The sequence below is a fragment of the Octopus bimaculoides genome, chromosome 9 (assembly GCF_046866305.1).
Source record: "Octopus bimaculoides isolate indiv1 chromosome 9, ASM4686630v1, whole genome shotgun sequence".
NCBI classification, from domain to species: Eukaryota; Metazoa; Mollusca; class Cephalopoda; order Octopoda; family Octopodidae; genus Octopus; species Octopus bimaculoides.
In genome coordinates, this window is record NC_142936.1 from 29,099,972 (window position 1) to 29,118,770 (window position 18,799).

Here is an 18,799-nt window from a genome sequence, read left to right on the forward strand (position 1 = left end):
TATAACAATGCCTCATGCTTAGAGGGACTAAATAAGTCAAAACTACCAAAAATAAGCACATATTTACCGAAAGCGAGGGAATGCAATTTTCAAAGTTAACCTCCTAAAAACATTTAACTTAACGGCAAACCACTGGTTTCATAATTAATACACCAAAAACTATGTAGTAAGCTGTTAACTTTGAAAATTGCATTCCCTGTGCTTATTTTTGGTAGTTTTGACTTATTTAGTCCCTCTAAGCGTGAGGCATTATTATATAGTAATGCCCTTATATAAATTATATTTACGGAAAAAAACAATGGTTTTTTTTTCCTTATGGGTTTTTTCACGCTGACTACTTGATAAATTCTTATAAAGATTTTATCCTATATTATATTATATATATATATATATATATATATATATATATATATATATATATATATATATATATATATATATATATATATATACACACAGGTTCAAGCATGGCTTTATAGGCATAGGTATGGGTGTGTAGTAAGAAGTTTGCTTCCCAACCACATAGTTCTTGGTTTTGTCCCACTATATGGCACTTTGGACAAGTGTCTTCTATTATAAATAAGTCCTAGCCTTATTTAGTAATTTCCATAATGATTTAATAATATAAGGGAGATAAGTCAGTGCAAAAAGAGCACATACTGGATGGGATAGTATATGAAAATATTGATAATAAACCACTACAAAATTAGAAATAATCTTATTTTGTCCTTTATTTTTCTTTCTTTTATTTCCCTATAACACAAGGAAGGAGCATCTGTGAAACATTATTTAGTGAAAGGAGGCACTGAACTACATAAAGCCAAGAACCACAGGTCTGCCACAGGTCATTGTTACTGTGTTAAAACCAAAACAATTATGTTGTGGTAGAGTCATAACAGGTATTTAAAACAACCACTTCCTGTTAAAGTAATAGTAGTAATTTTAATTTGATTAATTTAGTTCACAAGTCAACCCTGAATGAACATACCTATAATCAAAGACATTCCAGTATGACCATCTCATCTTTTTTAATATCTAGAACTTCATTATTCAATGTGTTCTTCCTTACTTAAGACAGTAGGAGAGCATTTCCCAACTACTTTGCTCTTGAAATACATTCCATGTCTCAGGAAGTCCTTACATAAAAATTATTATATATCTTTATCTTTTTCTTTCTCTTGCATTAAATTTCATGAGAGATAAAACAAATCATAAAGCAATCTTTAAACGATTTGGCAGTTCTAAATCCATTAGATGTCACAAAGAAGGTTTAAGAAGTTTCGTCTTAACCAAGACCTTGTTTACACCAAACTCATTCAAATTCCCTGTTAAAAGGGTCTCCTTCCTACTTATAGATACCAGAATTTTTCTACCTCAGGGAATACATTGTGGGTGCTTTTACATATAATTAACTGATTACAATTTCTCACAGAACCCTTTATGACTGCTTGCAGAACTTCTGTTGGGAAATGCTGCAGCAGAGTATGATCTGAAGGAATCTGGCAGTCATTTCTTTCAGGTGAAACATAGACCATGAAGAGACTCGTTGACTTGTATAATATAGCATTAGGGATCCAAAAAATACTGTTGTACATCTATGATTTGGTCATTGATGCTGTAGGTGTGACGTAAATTGAAACAGATTCTGTCATTGTATTATTTATGGTTCGCCAGAAGCCAGGGATCCAACTACAGTGACCTCCCTTGGCAAACATTCTAGAAAACTTCCAAGAATTGTGGACTCATATCCCTTTTAGTAATACCACAGAGTCATAGAAATTTCCGGAAGATTTTTCATTCACCAGGGAAAGCCAGCGGTCTTTCTGGCTATATATTGGACAAGCGCAATTTGTTCTTCCTCTCTTCCCCACTGAACTTCAACCTAGACACATTGTCATTGTGGAGAGCAGCTAAGTTTATCTACATGTGGCCTAAGCTAAAGAAATGGCTTCTTGGAGCAACCGTGCATGGCAAGCCTTTTGTGCTACACAACATGTGTATAAATCACTCTTATGCTACTAGCGAACCAATTGTGGTACAAAATTCTTTCATACATTTTCTGTTATATTCCTTTCCACGCAGAACGTGACAAGGCTAAACTGTATGTAACTTTTCACATTCATGTACAGCTTCACATGAAGCATATTCTTAGTGAACTTATATCTGTTCTTAATTACATTAAATTATTTGTGAAGTTTAAGAATAACTCTTACATTATTCCAAACCTTGTAATTATGTTGACATTTAGTAACAGTAGCAACTACACACTATGATTAGTGATAAAAGAAACCTACTACTAGAGTGATGACCACACTAAAATGTTATTTCAGTGAATATACATTTTTAACTAATGGACTATACCACACTTTTGCATCATACCTGTAACTTTAACAAAAAATATATTATAAAATATCATGAATCAAAAACATTAAAAGACATGAAGAAATTTGGTTTCATTTCAACACAACTGTCATCTTTAATAGATTATTAGAATTATTGAGAAAGAAACCTGTTGCTTAATAAAAAGGACATTATTAAGTCTACATTAAGACAAAAGACATAATGACAAAATTTAGTATTGATGCTGAAAAATCTAAGAAATAAAAACACTGGAATTTTTATGATTAATACTGACAAATCTAAAGACTGTCCCTAGATTGCATTTATGCATCATTTCTGTCAATAACAACTTTTAATTCTCTTCAAGACTCATAATTCAGATGTCACCAGACTGGGATAAATTTCATCTCCCTGCCTTCAGGTGTAAATTAGTCAATTAGCAATTTCAATTCTTTTTTTTTTCCAGTTTTAAAAAAGATCTAAAGTTGAAAAGAAAATTTGAAATAGACATTTTGTGGAAAAAAATAATTTTTTTTCTTTTCAACTCTTTAGAATTAAAGATCCATATTGTATACTCATTAATTACTGTGTTACTAATGAAGTAGTCTAACTGTAAAACTTGTGTTTGATTCTGTTATCAGTTCATCACTAACTAGAGAAATACCATTGTTAGACATGACTTCCCAAACATGTGGTTTCCGGTTCAGTCCCACTGAAGAGCACTGGATACCCTATCCACTCAGCCCTCTAATCTCCAGATCTTATCAAATATTTTTGATAATTAATAGGAACATACAGTGTATTTTTATGACCAAATATTTTTGGTCATCAAAAGACACAATCAGTATGTTTCAATTAATTTTGAAATTAATTGAGACTCTAGAGAAATTAATAAAATAATTCACCTTTACTTTTACTTCTATATACCAATTTGTTTCGTGAATGCAAATTACCAAAGAATTCTTAATTTGGATATAAACACTATAATATGAAAGATTTGTATATTAAAAATCCAGGAGTGGTCTCCAGCAAGTTGATATTAAAATGGTTATCTAATTCTCTTCTTTTCATGTGCCATGCCTATAACCATCAGTGAGCAAGGACCTCCATACCAAAGTCTGGAGATTTTTAAGGGAAAGATAGAGCAGTGGTTTCCTCTTACCCACTGCTGGTTTATTTGTAGTTTACTCTGCTAGTCTCTTGCTCTCCCAAGCTGACCCTTGAGACAGCTTTTTTAAGCCTTAGGCAGAAGAAATGATGGGCCTGTGTAACACATGTCTAGGGGCCACCACTCTTCCAAATCCTTTATGTCTTAGCCACGGGATGATTGCTTATTTTGACCCATAACTAGAGCCCTAGACAGGTACTAGTGACTAAGGAGTAACTCCATACTCCACTAAAACTGCTTAACTCCTGAGTGAGAACCTCATCACCAGATACAGTTCAATGTCTTTCCCAGTAAGTCATTAAATAATTAACTGATTTCCAGATAAGTCTGAGATTTTATCTATTTTGTTTTATTTTGTTTTGCAATCAAACAACTTTTGTAGAAAAGATAGAAAATCAACTTACTCGCAACAATTGCCAGCCAGAGTCAATCAACTGATTTGTGGTACCATAACGTCTTGACACATAACCTGAAATCCTGCAATAGAAATAATACTATCATTGTTGTTGTTGTTACAGTATCAGAAATATTGCTTTGCAGCATTTGTTCCAGCTCATTACATGTCAGGGTTCAAATCCTGCCACGGTCAACTTCCTTTTCATTCTTTCAGGGTTGATAAAACAAAGTACCAATTAAGTACTGGGTTCACCCTCTCCTTCAATTTGTGCCAAAATTAGAAAGCATTATTATTTGTAGGATAGTTGATTGACAGAATCATTAGAGTGTTACAAAAGTTTCTCTGGTTCTTTACATTGAGAGTTCAATTCTCATCAAGATTAACTTTTTCTGCAAAGATTGAAGTAATCAACTAATCCTCCCACTAATATTGTGACCATGTACACTTTACAAGATCTCAAGAGTCAAACATTTCAGAGATTATGTTACTTATTTCATGGTGCTTAATAAATTTCCAATAATTTTATAGTTTTCCAAAATAATGTATAATTTCCTTGGGTATTGATTCATTATCATCATTATTATCATTATCATTATTGTTAGTGTAGGAGCTTCATCATTTATTGAAGCCCAAGTAAATTCCACCTTGGGCACTCCTGAGTCACTCGCTCTACATCAAAACTGCCTTTCCTTCCTGTGGTAACTACTATGCACCAGAGTCTAGGCTTTTTGAGCGACACAAGCCCTTACCACTTAGAACAAATTCATTGTGGAGGTAGTTTGAAGGTAAGAGGAAAGTCCTATGGTCATGGGATATGGCAACAGGAACAAGCAAAGGGTGTTACTGGAAGTTTCTAACCAGAGTCTCATACATAGGCAGCAGAGAGCTATCCGACTGTAGAATACAAAGGCACCTGTAAGACTTGTGTCCTCCTTTCTGTGGCAAGCAGTCCTATTTAGGTGTAACACTGTTTCTCTGATATTGGAGGCAGGGTGAGAAAAGGAACCCTAAAAAAAGTGTTCTCTTCAATAAGCTTGGAATTAACTGCAGATGACAAGCCAGCCAGTTTATTGCAGTTGAGTTAAAAATAAGAAAAATAAAAGAAACGTTAATTTTTGGTTGTTGGAATGTAAGAACTTTACAAGACAGTAAAGACAGTCTAGAACAAAAACAACACTAACTGTAAAGGTAACTGGCTCATACAATATTGATATTGCTGCTCTAAGTGAAACCAGGCTTGATGATTCTGGTGGCTTAGAAGAAGTTGAGAGTGATTATACATTTTTTTGAAGCAGAAAGCTGGCAGGTGAGACAAAGGAGTTGGATTTGCCATTGAATTAATTTTACTTTGTAAGTTGCCATCCATCCCTTGAACTGTTGATGAGCATCTCATACCCTTTTGTATACCCATAGGTAATTCCTCATTTCTGCACTTTATCAGCATCTGAAGAAGAACAACATTTTCTACTCTAAATTACAAACAATTATCAGTAAAATTCTGTATCATGACTAAGTCATATTAATGGGCATTTTTAATGCCAGAATAGGTAACAAACACACATCATCATCATCCAAAGGGACTCTGTGGTAAAGGGAGACCCATGCTAAGATATAAGGATAAGTTGAAACAATCACTAAAATCCTTTCAGCTTAATTTAATATCCTGGGAAAGTTATTGTCTAGATCAATGTGAGTGACATAAAATGTGTCAAGATGCAGCTAAATAATTTGAGTTCAAGAAACAGGACAATAAAAGAATTATACCCTGAACTCAACAGACATTTTTGTCCTATTCTAGGCAAACTCATTGTCCCCACTGCAACTTCATAGCAAAATCTATACCTGGACTCAAATTACATCCATGCAGCCTTTTTTTTTTCTTTTTTTCTCTCCTTCACATACTCATACGCCAAAATCAATGGGCATTATCATTATTATTATTAACATTATTAAGATGATGAACTGGCAGAATTGTTAGCACACCAGACAAAATGCTTAGTGGAATTTTATCCATCTTTGCATTCTGAGTTCAAATTCTGCCACCCAAGTATAGCTGCAGTCAATCTGACTGACATCTGCACTTTCTGCTTACCAATTTCACTCAAAAGGTTTGGGTTGTTTCAAGACTAGAGTAGAAGATACTTGTTGTAAAGTAAGTGCCATAAAGTAGGACCAAACCTGGAATCACATAAAAACAAAGTGAGCTTCACAACCCCACAGCTATCAGTATAAGAGACACCAACATAAAAAACATCTGATGAGCTGGATTCTGGGAACATTTAGAACAAGAGATCAAAAAGTCATCTTAGTCCTGCAGAGGACCCTTGTTTTTGATAGTCTATATTATTGCTCCTATCTATAGTCTATCCCTAGTGGTAAGTTTACTACTAAGCTCTAAGAAATTTAATAATCCTACACAAAGAAGATTACTTAAATATAGCAGATGAGTTGCTCGAAAAGGCTGAAAGTTTTATGAGTCAACAACCTAGAATGAAGTAAGTAAAGATATGCAGTAATTTATATCTTGGAAGATCTTGAAAGGACTAGCACTAAACTACACAGTGCCAAAATCTCTGCCTCTCTTTTAAAGTTTATTGTTTGGATTATATATTACAATAGCTTTGTCTCAAAGAATTATAATTCTTCAATATCTCTGGCAAAACATAAAGGACCAACTTAAAATACTAGATGTTAGATAATATTTAAAATACTATCTTTCTGTGTTAGATCTGAGATGAATGTACATCACAGAGACATAAAAGAATTAAACTGCATCATTCACCAAATAACAAACAGGATGGAAAAAGTTCAAGGAGTTATTGTCTTTATTGTTTTAGGGATAGATTGTATTATATTTCTGTATGTTTATACAATGTTGCATGGTAGCAAGACATAGATACTGAATGAAGAGGAAGTATGAATGATGGAAAGAAATGAAGCAAGCATGCTCCACTGTGTGTGTAATGTTAGCGTGCATGAACGGCAAAGCATAAATGAGCTAAGAGAAAAACTTGGTATAAGAGAAATAAAATGTAGCATGCAAGAGAGACAACTATGTTGGTACAGACATGCAATGCATAACAGATGATGGTAGCTGGATAAAGTGTCAGGAGACTCGAGTGGAAGGAAACTGTAGAAGAGGGAGATCGAGAAAGATGTGAGCTGAAGTAGTGAAAGCTGATCTCAAGATACTAAACATCAAGAAGGAGATGATGAATGAATACAAGTAGTGGAGTGAACCTATCAAGCTCATGCAAGCATGGAAAAATGGATGCAAAAAGGAGGAGGAGGCTGCCAATGCTGCCAACAAGGATGACAATGGTGATAAATAAAAGTTATTACATGCAACAATGATGGTAGTGTTCAAGTATTGCTACTGCTAACTGACTGGAACCAGCAAATTAGAAGAGTTCACAAAAAAAACTTACCATTTACTGATGTTCTGAACCGAAGAATCCATTGACACAGATTTATCTAACAAGAACTCATACATTACATAATTCTGGAATATCCCTTCAGGGCTGAGTCCTGTTCCAATCATTGAACTGTTTGCAGGAGAACGTGCATTTCTTGGACCCTACATGGCACACACAATTTCAAAACATTACCAAGAATGTAGAATGAGAAATAAAAGAAATACAGTAATAAATGCATTATTTTACACACACACAAATATACATGTATATATATCACAGACACACACATACATGTGTGTAGATGTGTATGTGCATGAAGTTGCCATTTGCACTTCTTTGCAGTGTAGTGTCTAACCAAGAAATGATAATGCCTTGTTTACATTCCAGGTGAGCATTACATCCTGTAGATAAGCAGTTTCAAAAGTTTTAAGGGTTGGTTTCAGAAGGGTACTTCTACATCCAACCCATTTGAATCAGTTAATCATATCAGCACAGTTGTCTCCCCAATGTACATTGGCTGATGCCGTAACTACTCAGTCACACAAACTCACACACACACAGCTCATCTATGCTTTTCCTTTCATGCAGATTTGCATTACACATACAGCAGAATAGCCACAAACTAACTTATAAATTTAAAAAACAGTACAGCACCCATAACTTTCAGAAACATTTTTTTATGCTCAGAATTGTCAAAGCATGAAATAAACTACCCACAACAGTTGTTAGCTGTCAAACACTGCATCTTCTTGAAATTCCCCAACACTACTGACATGCTTATGCCCCCTTTTCTCTTTATGGCTCTATTTACTGTTCACTTTTGTGTTTTATTTTGTGTACTATGCATGTAATTCTAGTTTACATTGTTGTCTTTCTTTACTTCACTTATGCCACTTTGTGACCTCTGTTTTACTATTTTCTGGCAAGTTGTAGTACACTTGAGTACTCTGTATAATAAACTCATTATCATAATTGCTGGACAAAATGCTTAGTGGCATTTCATCTGTCTTCAGATTCTCAGTTCAAATGCCACTGAGATCTACTAACAGGGTCAATAAAATAAGTATTAGTTGAACACTGGGATTGATGTCATCAACTTATCCTCTCCCCAGAAATTGCTGGCCTAGTCCTAAAATTTGAAATCATTATTATTATTATTATTATTATTATTGAGTGAGAGAGCAGTGCATGCCATCAAAGTGACACTGGGGTAAAATATTATTATTATTATTATTATTATTATTATTATTATTATTATTATTATTATTATTATTATTATTATTATTCAGTAGTCTTATTTTTATCACATGCCTTGGGTATCTACTGTGTTATGGTGCTCTTATTTTCACAGTATTGAAAGTGTTTTACATAGGATGTGTCCAATGCCTAGGAGTGCTATTTTCTGCTAGTATTATATACTTCTAAGTCCTGGTGTTTTTGTTATGTATTTGTCTGAATGTTTTTTTATCATACCTAATGCACATTCTATGATAGGAATTATTTCTGCTTTTAGGCTCCACATTTGAGTTATCTCTATTTCCAAATCTATGTATTTTGAAAGTTTCTCCGTTTCTTTTAGAGAAACATTGTTATATATTGGTATTGATACATTGATTAAAAAGCATTTTTTTTTCTTGGTGATCTCTGACAACTATCCGGCCTATTGGCCTTAATTTCTCTGTGTATATTAGCATATCCCAGAGTATGGTTGCTTTCTCATTTTCTGCAACCTTTTCTGACATGTGCCTATACCAACTTTTTTCTGTTGTTATTCCAAAGTATTGGCATAGCTTCCAGTGTATATAGGTCCCAACTCTGTCGTGTCTGTGAATATATTCCTTCTTAGCCAGGACTGGGTAGCCAGAGACAATATGATTTATTGTATCTTCTCCATCACCACATATTCTACAGTCATTTGTATCTCTTTTCATCATGTGTTTTTGGTGATTTCTGGTGACAAGGTTCTGGTCTTGTGCTGCAATTAAAAATCCTTCAGTGTCTGCTTTGAGTCCTGAGCTTCTCAGCCATTGTTGGGATTTTGCTTTGACTATTTCTTTTCTGATTAGCTTTATTATTATTATTATTATTATTATTATTATTATTATTATCATTATTATTATTATTATTATTATTATTAAGGCAGTGAGCTGGTAGAATCATTAACATGTCAAACAAAATGCTTAGTGGTATTTTATCCGACTTCATGTTCTGAGTTCAAATTCTGATGAACTCGACTTTGGTTTCATCCTTTTGAGATCAATGAAATAAGTATATGTGTACTGAAGCTGATGTAACTGACTTACTCCTTCCTGAAAAAAATCAGGCCTTGTGCCTATAATAGAAAGGCTTATTCATTATCATCATCATTTCACATCCATTTTCGTAGCACTTTTGCATTCAACACACAAGCCTCACTACATGTAGCATTTTATTCCAAGCAAAAACTATAAATGAAAATATTTTCAACTTACCACATTGACACTTTCCAAGTCACCATATAAATCCATTGTGCCACCAAAATTATGGAGCATGCACCAGATAAACGGTTGGCCATAAAAGAAATCAAGCCGTTTCCACATCGGACTAACTTCAGCAAACAAGTCCAAGACAATCATACGACCCTATAAACAATTTGAAAATAATTAGGTCAGATCAGGTGGTAGTGGGGTATGCTCTATTATAGTGCATTGCTGCATTTTCTGATGTATATTCTCAGATACTCCTGAGCAACCTATTGAGCAGAATCTCAGTCAGTCCCTGTCTCTGAGAACTACCTCCTCGTTTGTCGTGACCATGTGGCATGTGGTCAACCAACAGAGCCATCAACCCAGCTGGATCCTCATTGAAGATAACACAGTAAGCAGAGTAAAATGACATTCTCAACCACAGCAGAGGTAGACGATGTGGAGTCCTCCAAGAAGCCAACAAAGGACTGGATCTTTGTCTTGACACAAAAGCCTCTAAGGCCAAGTGGTTCTGCTTCCTCACTCAGTGAAAGGAGGGTGCTCCTTAAGACACCCAGCAAGAGACTCAGCAAGAATAAATGCAGTCACCAGCAAAATCTTGGCCTGTAATCCTAATTTCACCAATGAGTGCACCACAACTCAATCAAGCCACTATTTGGCCAAATATCCAATCCAAACAAGTATTGAAATGAGTGGGAGCCAAGACACCACCCTGACAGACCCTAGATGTAACTGAGAAAAGATCAGATGTTGAGCCCTTGATCCAAACTGTGCTGACTGTTCCAGTGTACAAAGCCATCATCACCCCGATCAGTTCAGGAACCTCACAGTTCCAGAATCTTCCAAAGTACATTTATCTACCAGCCTTGCAGAGGTCGACGTAGGCTGCAAGCAACCTCTGCCAAAAAGCTCTTCTTACATTCAATGAGTACGCAAAAGCAAAGTTCATATGATGGTGAATCAGCTGCAATGCAAAAAGGCAGCTGGTATTCATGGCATCCACGGGGAGATGATCGAGAAAGATGGCCTTCTGCAGTCTTGCTCTTGTGGTAGATCATCTGCTCAATCTGGAGCAGATTGGAAGAGTGGTATAATTATTCCACTCTAGAAAGGTAAAAGTAACCACCATGACTGCAACAATTATAGGACTATTACACTCCTCCCAGTGCCCAGTAAGATATATTCCCTAATTTAGGGAATATATAGGAAGTATTCTTTACAAAAATGTAATTGTTGATCATATGTTCCCATTATTTTGGATTTTAAAACCTAAAGAGTTTTTAAAATATGACTAAATAGTTTTAATAAATACAATGTATTATATCATATGTCATGTAGTCAAAAACATAATACATTTTGTTAATGTTTATCAAATTATCATGCATTTTCAGTATGTTACAGATTATTTGTAAGAATTATGGCTTAATTAAGAGAACATCTGGTATGTAGCCAAGACCTGAAGAGTGTCTAAAATAAAATAAAATCATGAGGCTAGTTATTCATATTGTATTCACATCAACATGGTCTGTATTGACAACAATTATTCATAGGTGGTAGACTCAATCCACTGCCTAACTTAACACCAACACTAGGATCTTTGCTGCCTTTAGCAGAGCCCAGTTCATTCAAAGTATTCAAAGTAGGTTTTCAATTCAAGGATACCTTCCTCACTCCCTTTACCAGTCTCAGAGGTCATTAGCACTATCCTTCTACTGACTAAACAATAAAACAAATAGAAGTTGTAAAAATTTCCATGGAGAGTGAAGAAATCTAATATTTTGGGCTCTTACTCATCATGTCAACACTTTCTCTGTCTTTCTCACTCACATCTTTCAGTCTATGGCAATGGAACTTACTTAACTGTAAGTACTCTGGAATAATATAATGACCTTCAACCAGCAGTAAATTTACCCTCACAGAGGTGAAAAATTTACATGACAGCAGGAAAATTACCATAAAAGATCAAATATATAGAGGATAATATGTAGAGTCCGAGGATAATATATACAGACAGAAGTGATATAGACAGAGGATGGAGAGTGTGTGTGCGTGTGTGTGTGTGTGTGTGTGCGCGCGCGTGCGCGCGCGCATGTGTGTGAAGGCTGATGATTTAGTGGTTCAGGCTTTTGCTCTTGCAACTGCGAAATTATGATTTCAATTCCAAGACTGGACATTGCATTGAGTTCTTGAGCAAAACACTTCATTTCATGTTTCTATGCAATCATTTCACCATCTGTCATGTGGCATATCGTGCACCTGTACAGGTAATGTCAATTTGATGGAGCAGGGTAAGCTTATGTGTACACAAGCATTTCATTACAATAAACAAATCTGTGTGGTTGTCCAGCAAAAAATTGCAGAACCGTCATATGTCATCGAACGACAGGAGAATCCATGATATATATATATATATATATATATATATATATATATAGAGAGAGAGAGAGAGAGAGAGAGAGAGAAGGTGACAGGCAGATAAACAAAGAGTTATATATATTGATAAATTTAATATACAATATATGGATTTATATAATCCAGTGGTAATCACAAAAAAACCCTCCTTTAGTGGACCGGGATAGTAAACCAATGGGTCAGAGTGTAATGTAGAGTCCTATGAAGTTGAAATCCAATAATCCAATCAATAAAAATTATTTCATGAGGCGCATATAGAATATAAAGAAAGTATGAGATGAATATATTTATTTCACCAGTTGATATACATGGGATTCTAGCTGTTTCACAGCTAACATAATGCAAAAATAATTTTTTTAGTGTATAATAAATTATTTCACATGTCCGCAGTAGCATGTATGAAAAAAATTGCATAGTGCTATTGTACATTTTACAAATGAATGCAGGTATAGAAGACTAACTCATCAGATAAACAGAATATCATGATTACATTAATTTTTCAACTTCAGTACACACCAAAATAATCATCAATGGATATCAACTGGTGAAATAAATATATTCATTCAATACCTCCTGATTTTCTTTATATTCTATAAATATATATATATATGGATGCAGGAGTGGGTGTGTGATAAGTAGATTGCTTACCAACCACATGGTTCTGGGTTCAGTCCCACTGCGTGGCACCTTGGGCAAGTCTCTTCTACTATAGCCTCAGACTGACCAAAGCCTTGTGAGTGGTTTTGGTAGACAGAAACTGAAAGAAGCCTATTGTATACATACATACATACATACATACATACATACATATATATATATATATATATATATATATATATATATATATATATATATATACATACATATATATGTATGGTCATGTGTTACATATGAATGAAGACAGCTGTGTGAGGAAGTGCCACTCCCTAACTGTAGAAGGAACCTGTGGAAGAGTTATACCCAGGAAGACATGGGATGAGGTGGTGAAGCATGACCTTCAAACATTAGGCCTCACAGAGGCAATGACAGGAGACCAGAACCTTTGGAAATATGCTGTGATTAAGACCTGGCAACTAAAGTGAGATCGCAGCGACGCATGTCCAGCCCTGTTAAGAATACCCCTGATGCATCAGGTGATATATGCTTGAGAAAACCTGTTGAGTCAAGTAAAAACCAATATTTTAGGTGTGGCACATAAAAAGCACCATCCAAACATAGTTGATACCAGGTTCATCTGACTGGCTCCCATGCCGGTGGTACATAAAAAGTACCAACCGATAGTGGCCGATGCCAGTAACCCCTGACTGGCTCTTGTGCCAGTGGCACGTAAAAGGTACCATCCGAACGAGATTGATGCCACTACACTCTCCAAGTGGTTGGCGTTAGGAAGGGCATCCAGCTATAGAAACATTGCCAGATCAGATTGGAGCCTGATGCAGCCGCTGGTTCTCCAGACTTCAGTCAAACCATCCAACGAATACCACCATGGAAAACGGACATTAAACGACGATGAAAATGATGTCTGTGTGTCTGTGTTTGTCCACCCCACCCCCCTCATCGCTTGACAACTGATTTACATCACCATGACTTAGCGGTTCAGCAAAAGAGACCGACAGAATAAGTACTAAGCTTACAAAAAATAAGTCCAACGGTCGATTTGGTGAACTAAAGGCAGTGCTCCAGTATGACGGCCGTCAAATGACTAAAACAAATCAAAGAATAAAAGAATATATATAAATATATATATATATATATATATATATATCCTGCTGGGTTTCTAGCAACCCTCCGCACCAGGTTAGGAGGGGGTGCTTGTTTAGTCACCGACAACCCGACCATGCAACAGGTTGTACTGGATTCCATGTTACCAGTAGCACTTATGAGAGCCTCATAAGCAACCTGACATAAAAACAAGACCTGTTGAAAGGTCGGATGAACCTAGTGCAGGCACAACAGGTACACAGAAATTCCGGGATGATGTCCAGTGTGCTGAAAGACCACTGGGAGTGAGGTACTCCTCAGCTTCTGTTGAAGCATGTCTCTATGAGAAGGCCACTCTGATATAAAACCAGATATGCAGGAAATGGCATTGGACATTTTGGGGATCTTTGGTTTGTGCTAGAGATCACGACGCTCTAACATCACTGAGCCTGCAACTCATATTGGCACCAGACATCTTGCTCTGGCTTGTCTCTGGATAATGTCAATAAAGTGGAGAGGGTCTATAAGATGTCATGCAAGCCTTATTGAACCTAAAACTCTGCACAGGTATTGCTGACCTCTGCTCAATATATGCTGCTTTTTTTTCCCTTATATATATTAATTTTATTTTCAGTATATACGTATCTTTATGTTTAGTATATATTTATATATTTATTTATTTTTAGTATATATTTATTTTATTTTTATTTGGAAATCCTGCAGCAATTGGAAGGTGGTGAAGCATGCAGACCTGATGGGTTGGATGCATGTAGTCAGTGACCTGCATGTAGGCAGCCCATGCTAGATATATAGTCATCTCCTTGTTGCCCAAGACAGTGGTAGGATTCGGTTGCTGCATGGGTGTCTGAGCAACTCCATTTGGAGAGGGCACTGCTCACCCAGAGGTCAGAGAGGTTCTAAAAAAGGTGAACCAAAAATTGCTTGCCTTTCTGTATCTGTTCAGTTTAGCGTGACTGACAGATGTCCACTCTGCACTCGAAAGACAAAGAGACTTTTATTTACAAAATCTGGATGGAACTTGAACATTTCATGTTGGAATGTGCACACTCTGTATTGCACACATTGTATTGCTGCACAGAGGACTTTCAGCTGTGCAGCAAAATCTAGCACTTGCCCACTATGGCAGTGTAAAATCACTACTGCAGCGATCTCTCAGGAAGATGTAGAACACTTGGTGGGAGGATCTTACTCGTGATATTCAGGCTGCTGCTGGTGCAAATGACAGTAAGAAGCTTTACCATCTTATGAAGCGAGCTTATGGACCTAAGAGCTCCACATCAGCTCCTTTACTTTCCAAGTAGTCTTCTACTCTATTTACTAAATCAACTGAAACCACAGGTCGCTGGACTGAACACTTCTCTAAACTCCTAAACCATAAGTTAGTTGTGAATGAAAGTGATTGATACTATGCAACAAAGACCTATCATTGGCTCCTTAAATTCCACACCCTTAATAAATGAGTTAATGACCTCAATAAGTAAATTGAATCATGGTAGGGCACCTAGTAAGGATGGAATTTGTGCTGAGGTCTTGTGATTTGGTGATGATTACATCATACAATCCCTTCATGAACTTATTAGTGCAGTCTGGAGGGATGGTGCAATGCCTAAGGTCTGGAAGGATGCAATTATTCTTCCTCTCTATAAAGGAAAAGGAGTGAGAACAATGTGTGGTAACTACAGAGGTATTGCTCTATTATCAGCTGCTGGCAAGGTTCTGGCAAATATTCTTCTTACCAATCTGAATGGGTGTCTCGTAAATGATGTCCAGTCTGAACCTCAATGGATATGATTTTCACAGCAAGACAGATACAGAAGGAGTGCTATGAGCAGAATATGGATCTTGTCCAGGTAGTCATTGATTGAACAAAGGCCTTTGGCATTTTGAACAGGACCCTGCTATGGAAAATACTTGGCAAACTTGGATGTCTGGATCACTTTGTATCTATAACTAAATCATTTCATGATGGGATGGAGGCTTGGGTCAATGATGGTGGTGGCAAGGCGGGACCCACTCCTGTAGAGAATGGTGTCAAGGAGGGTGACATCCTTGCCCCAACTCTCTTTTCTTTGTACTTTGCTGCTGCTTTTACTCATGCTTCTGCTAAGGTTAGTTCTCTGGGAATATGTCAGCTATCGATCTTCTGGTTGCCTCATTAATCTGCGTCAATTTGCTGCCAATTCAAAAGTTTTCCAGTCTCTTATTTATGATATCCTTTATGCAGATCACTGTGACTTAGTCACTCATACAATGGATGACATGCAAATACTTATGAATCATATTTCTGCTTCTTGCAAGGCATATGGACTCAGCATTAGCCTGGACAAGACTGTTGTAATGTTCCAGCCTACACCAGGAAATCCATATGTGGAACCAGCTATCTTGCTTGAAGGAACAATTCTGAAAGTGGTAGACAAGTTTGTCTACCAGGGCAGCACACTCAGCCGTTCTTGCTCCCTGGATAATGAAATATCTTTCAGGCTGCAGAGAACAACTGATTCCTTCTGGTCTCTTCAGTCTCATGTCTGGTCCCAGCATGGCATCACAAAGGAAACAAAAATTTCTGTGTACCATACATGTATACTGACATCGCTCCTTTATTCATGTGAGAAAATGTTATTTCACGTGCCACCAGCACAAGTGTCAGTAAGGCGGCGCTGGTAATGATCACGCTCAAATGCTGCTATTTACGTGCCACTGATATATATATATATATATATAGGGAGAATTCACAAAAAAAAACAAAAGACGAAGACAGGTGGTGTAGAAAATAAACAGATGTATTAGTATAACACTCAGGAATTGAAAAAGTCTTTAACGTTTCGAGGCTACACTCTTCCACAGAAAGGAACACAGAAAAAAACAAGGAGAGAAAAAAAATGTGTAGTGGCTAGCAATCTATCATGGTGAATGATATATATATATATATATATATATATATATATATATATATATATATATATATATATATATAAACAGAGGGTAATATATATATATATATATATATATATATATATAGAGAGAGAGAGAGAGAGAGAGAGAGAGAGAGAGAGAGAGAGGCAGACAGATACGCAGACAGAGGTTAATATATGTAGACAGTGGATAATACATATATAGACAGGGTGTAATATATATAGAAAGAGGATGATATATATACAGACAGAGGGTTAATATATCCTATCTGAAAATTAAGTATTAATTCTGTAATTTTGTAATGCAAAAACTTAATAGTAATATTATTCCATCATTTTCTCTGTCTCTATGCTGGCTATACAGTTATTATTTATTTCTTCTTTTATAGAAGAAAGGGGATAAATGGTAAAAAGCGAATGGGGTAAATGACAGAAGAATCACAAACTTAACCAATTTATGTCACAGGATGTGAGTAAGAAAATACTGTTCATCTTCAAGTTCAGCATAATGTGAAACATTGCACCATGCTCCTTTGTATCTCTCCAGCCACAACCATTCTTTTGGAGATTAAAACTTGGGAAAATAAAGTACCAAAACTCAGGATTATTGAGATTTATTTGAAGAATTATCCCCCGTGTCTTAATATAACTGCTGTTTCATCAATGCAAATATCAAATGTTTGTCATGTAGAATATAACAGTGAAAGTAATTATACTCTGGCAAAGGAAAATATAAGTCTACAAACCTGTGGAACTGAAGTTAAAAGAGCTTTAGCTTGTGGAGGTTTCCAGAAATTTGCATCTTGAAAAAGCCATCCTTGCATTAACCTGAAAGAGAAATTTGAGGAGAGCCAAGCTGTATGAGAGGGGGAGAGAGAGAGAGAGAGAGAGAGTGTGTGTGTGTGTGTGTGTGTGTGTGTGTGTGTGAGTGAGTGAGTGTGCGACCAAGTGTGCATGAATACGTGCATGCGTGTGCATGTGTATGTCTGTGTGTGCGCATGTGTGAATGTGTGTGTGTGTAGATACAAGCAAGAAATTTCAAACAGTAACAAATGCTGAGGGGTTTATGGTTACTGCAGCTGGCACCTCATGTCTAGTTATTTGAATTAGGTCTCCTGATCATCAGATTGGATATAAAATCTGATGATCAGGGATGTGCAAGCAATTTGAATAACATAACTACATGTGAGGCACACGCTGCAATATATATATATATATATATATATATATATATATATATATGTATATTATATAACTTTCAAAATTCGTAATTCTTTAATTCTTAAAATAACTTTCAAAACTCGTAATTCTTTAAATTTTTGCAATATTCTCTCCATTTCATAATCCATGTGTTTCCATATTTTGCCATGACTTCCCCAGCAATCTCTCCCTCTCTCTTTCTCTCTCTAAAATTCATAAACATTCTCTCCTTGTTTTATAACTCATGTCTTTTCATACTTGCCATGATTTCTTCCGTGATAGACTTTCAATATACTGGAAATCTCTTCTCTTATACCAGAAACCCCTACAAGGCTCTGCCTCACTTCTGTACCAGAAGACTTGCATAGCTCCCTCCCCACCACCACCACCAGCAATTATCCACACTAGTGCATGCACCAAAAGGAGATGTGTTACTTAGTAAATTAACAAACCACCTACCCCTTTCTCTCTATATACAGGGTGTCCACAAAGTCTGGGTACATGGAGTAAATAAAATCATAACATAGTTAAATATAAGAAATAATAATTTTCCTTTCTTACTTTTGTTTAAATTAAATAAAAATATACTTTACTTTTCTAAATTTATTTATGTTATTTTTTCTACCTAGATCGAATGATGGCTCTGTCTAAAGAAGAAAGAATCGAGTTAGTACTCTTAAGTGGACGAGAGGGATGGTCTTATCGCAAAATTGCAGAAGAATTTAATCTTCGACACCCTTATAGGCAACCTATTTATTTTACTACCA

At 35.9% G+C, this 18,799-nt stretch overlaps 2 protein-coding genes across 4 annotated transcripts in view; one reads left to right on the top strand and one right to left on the bottom strand.

The window, feature by feature from the left end:
* Positions 1–18,799, bottom strand: part of LOC106880424 (alpha-N-acetylglucosaminidase) — a 132,747-nt gene that overhangs the window by 54,876 nt on the left and 59,072 nt on the right. For all 3 annotated transcript variants that reach the window (XM_089358120.1, XM_089358121.1, XM_089358119.1), the window contains exons 12-15: positions 17,579–17,660; positions 9,793–9,942; positions 7,334–7,482; positions 3,913–3,985 (exon numbers count right to left, since the gene is read on the bottom strand). In XM_089358120.1, the coding sequence (XP_089214246.1) occupies positions 3,913–3,985; positions 7,334–7,482; positions 9,793–9,942; positions 17,579–17,660 (454 nt within the window). The remainder of the gene's footprint in view (positions 1–3,912; positions 3,986–7,333; positions 7,483–9,792; positions 9,943–17,578; positions 17,661–18,799) is intronic.
* LOC149134029 (uncharacterized) overlaps positions 778–18,799 on the top strand; it is an 18,787-nt gene continuing 765 nt past the window's right edge. Inside the window, exons 1-2 of the mRNA XM_089356915.1 lie at positions 778–899; positions 18,662–18,799. The exon at positions 18,662–18,799 is cut by the window's right edge and continues 626 nt beyond it. Of these exons, the coding sequence (XP_089213041.1) occupies positions 18,667–18,799 (133 nt within the window). The 5' untranslated portion in view covers positions 778–899; positions 18,662–18,666. The remainder of the gene's footprint in view (positions 900–18,661) is intronic.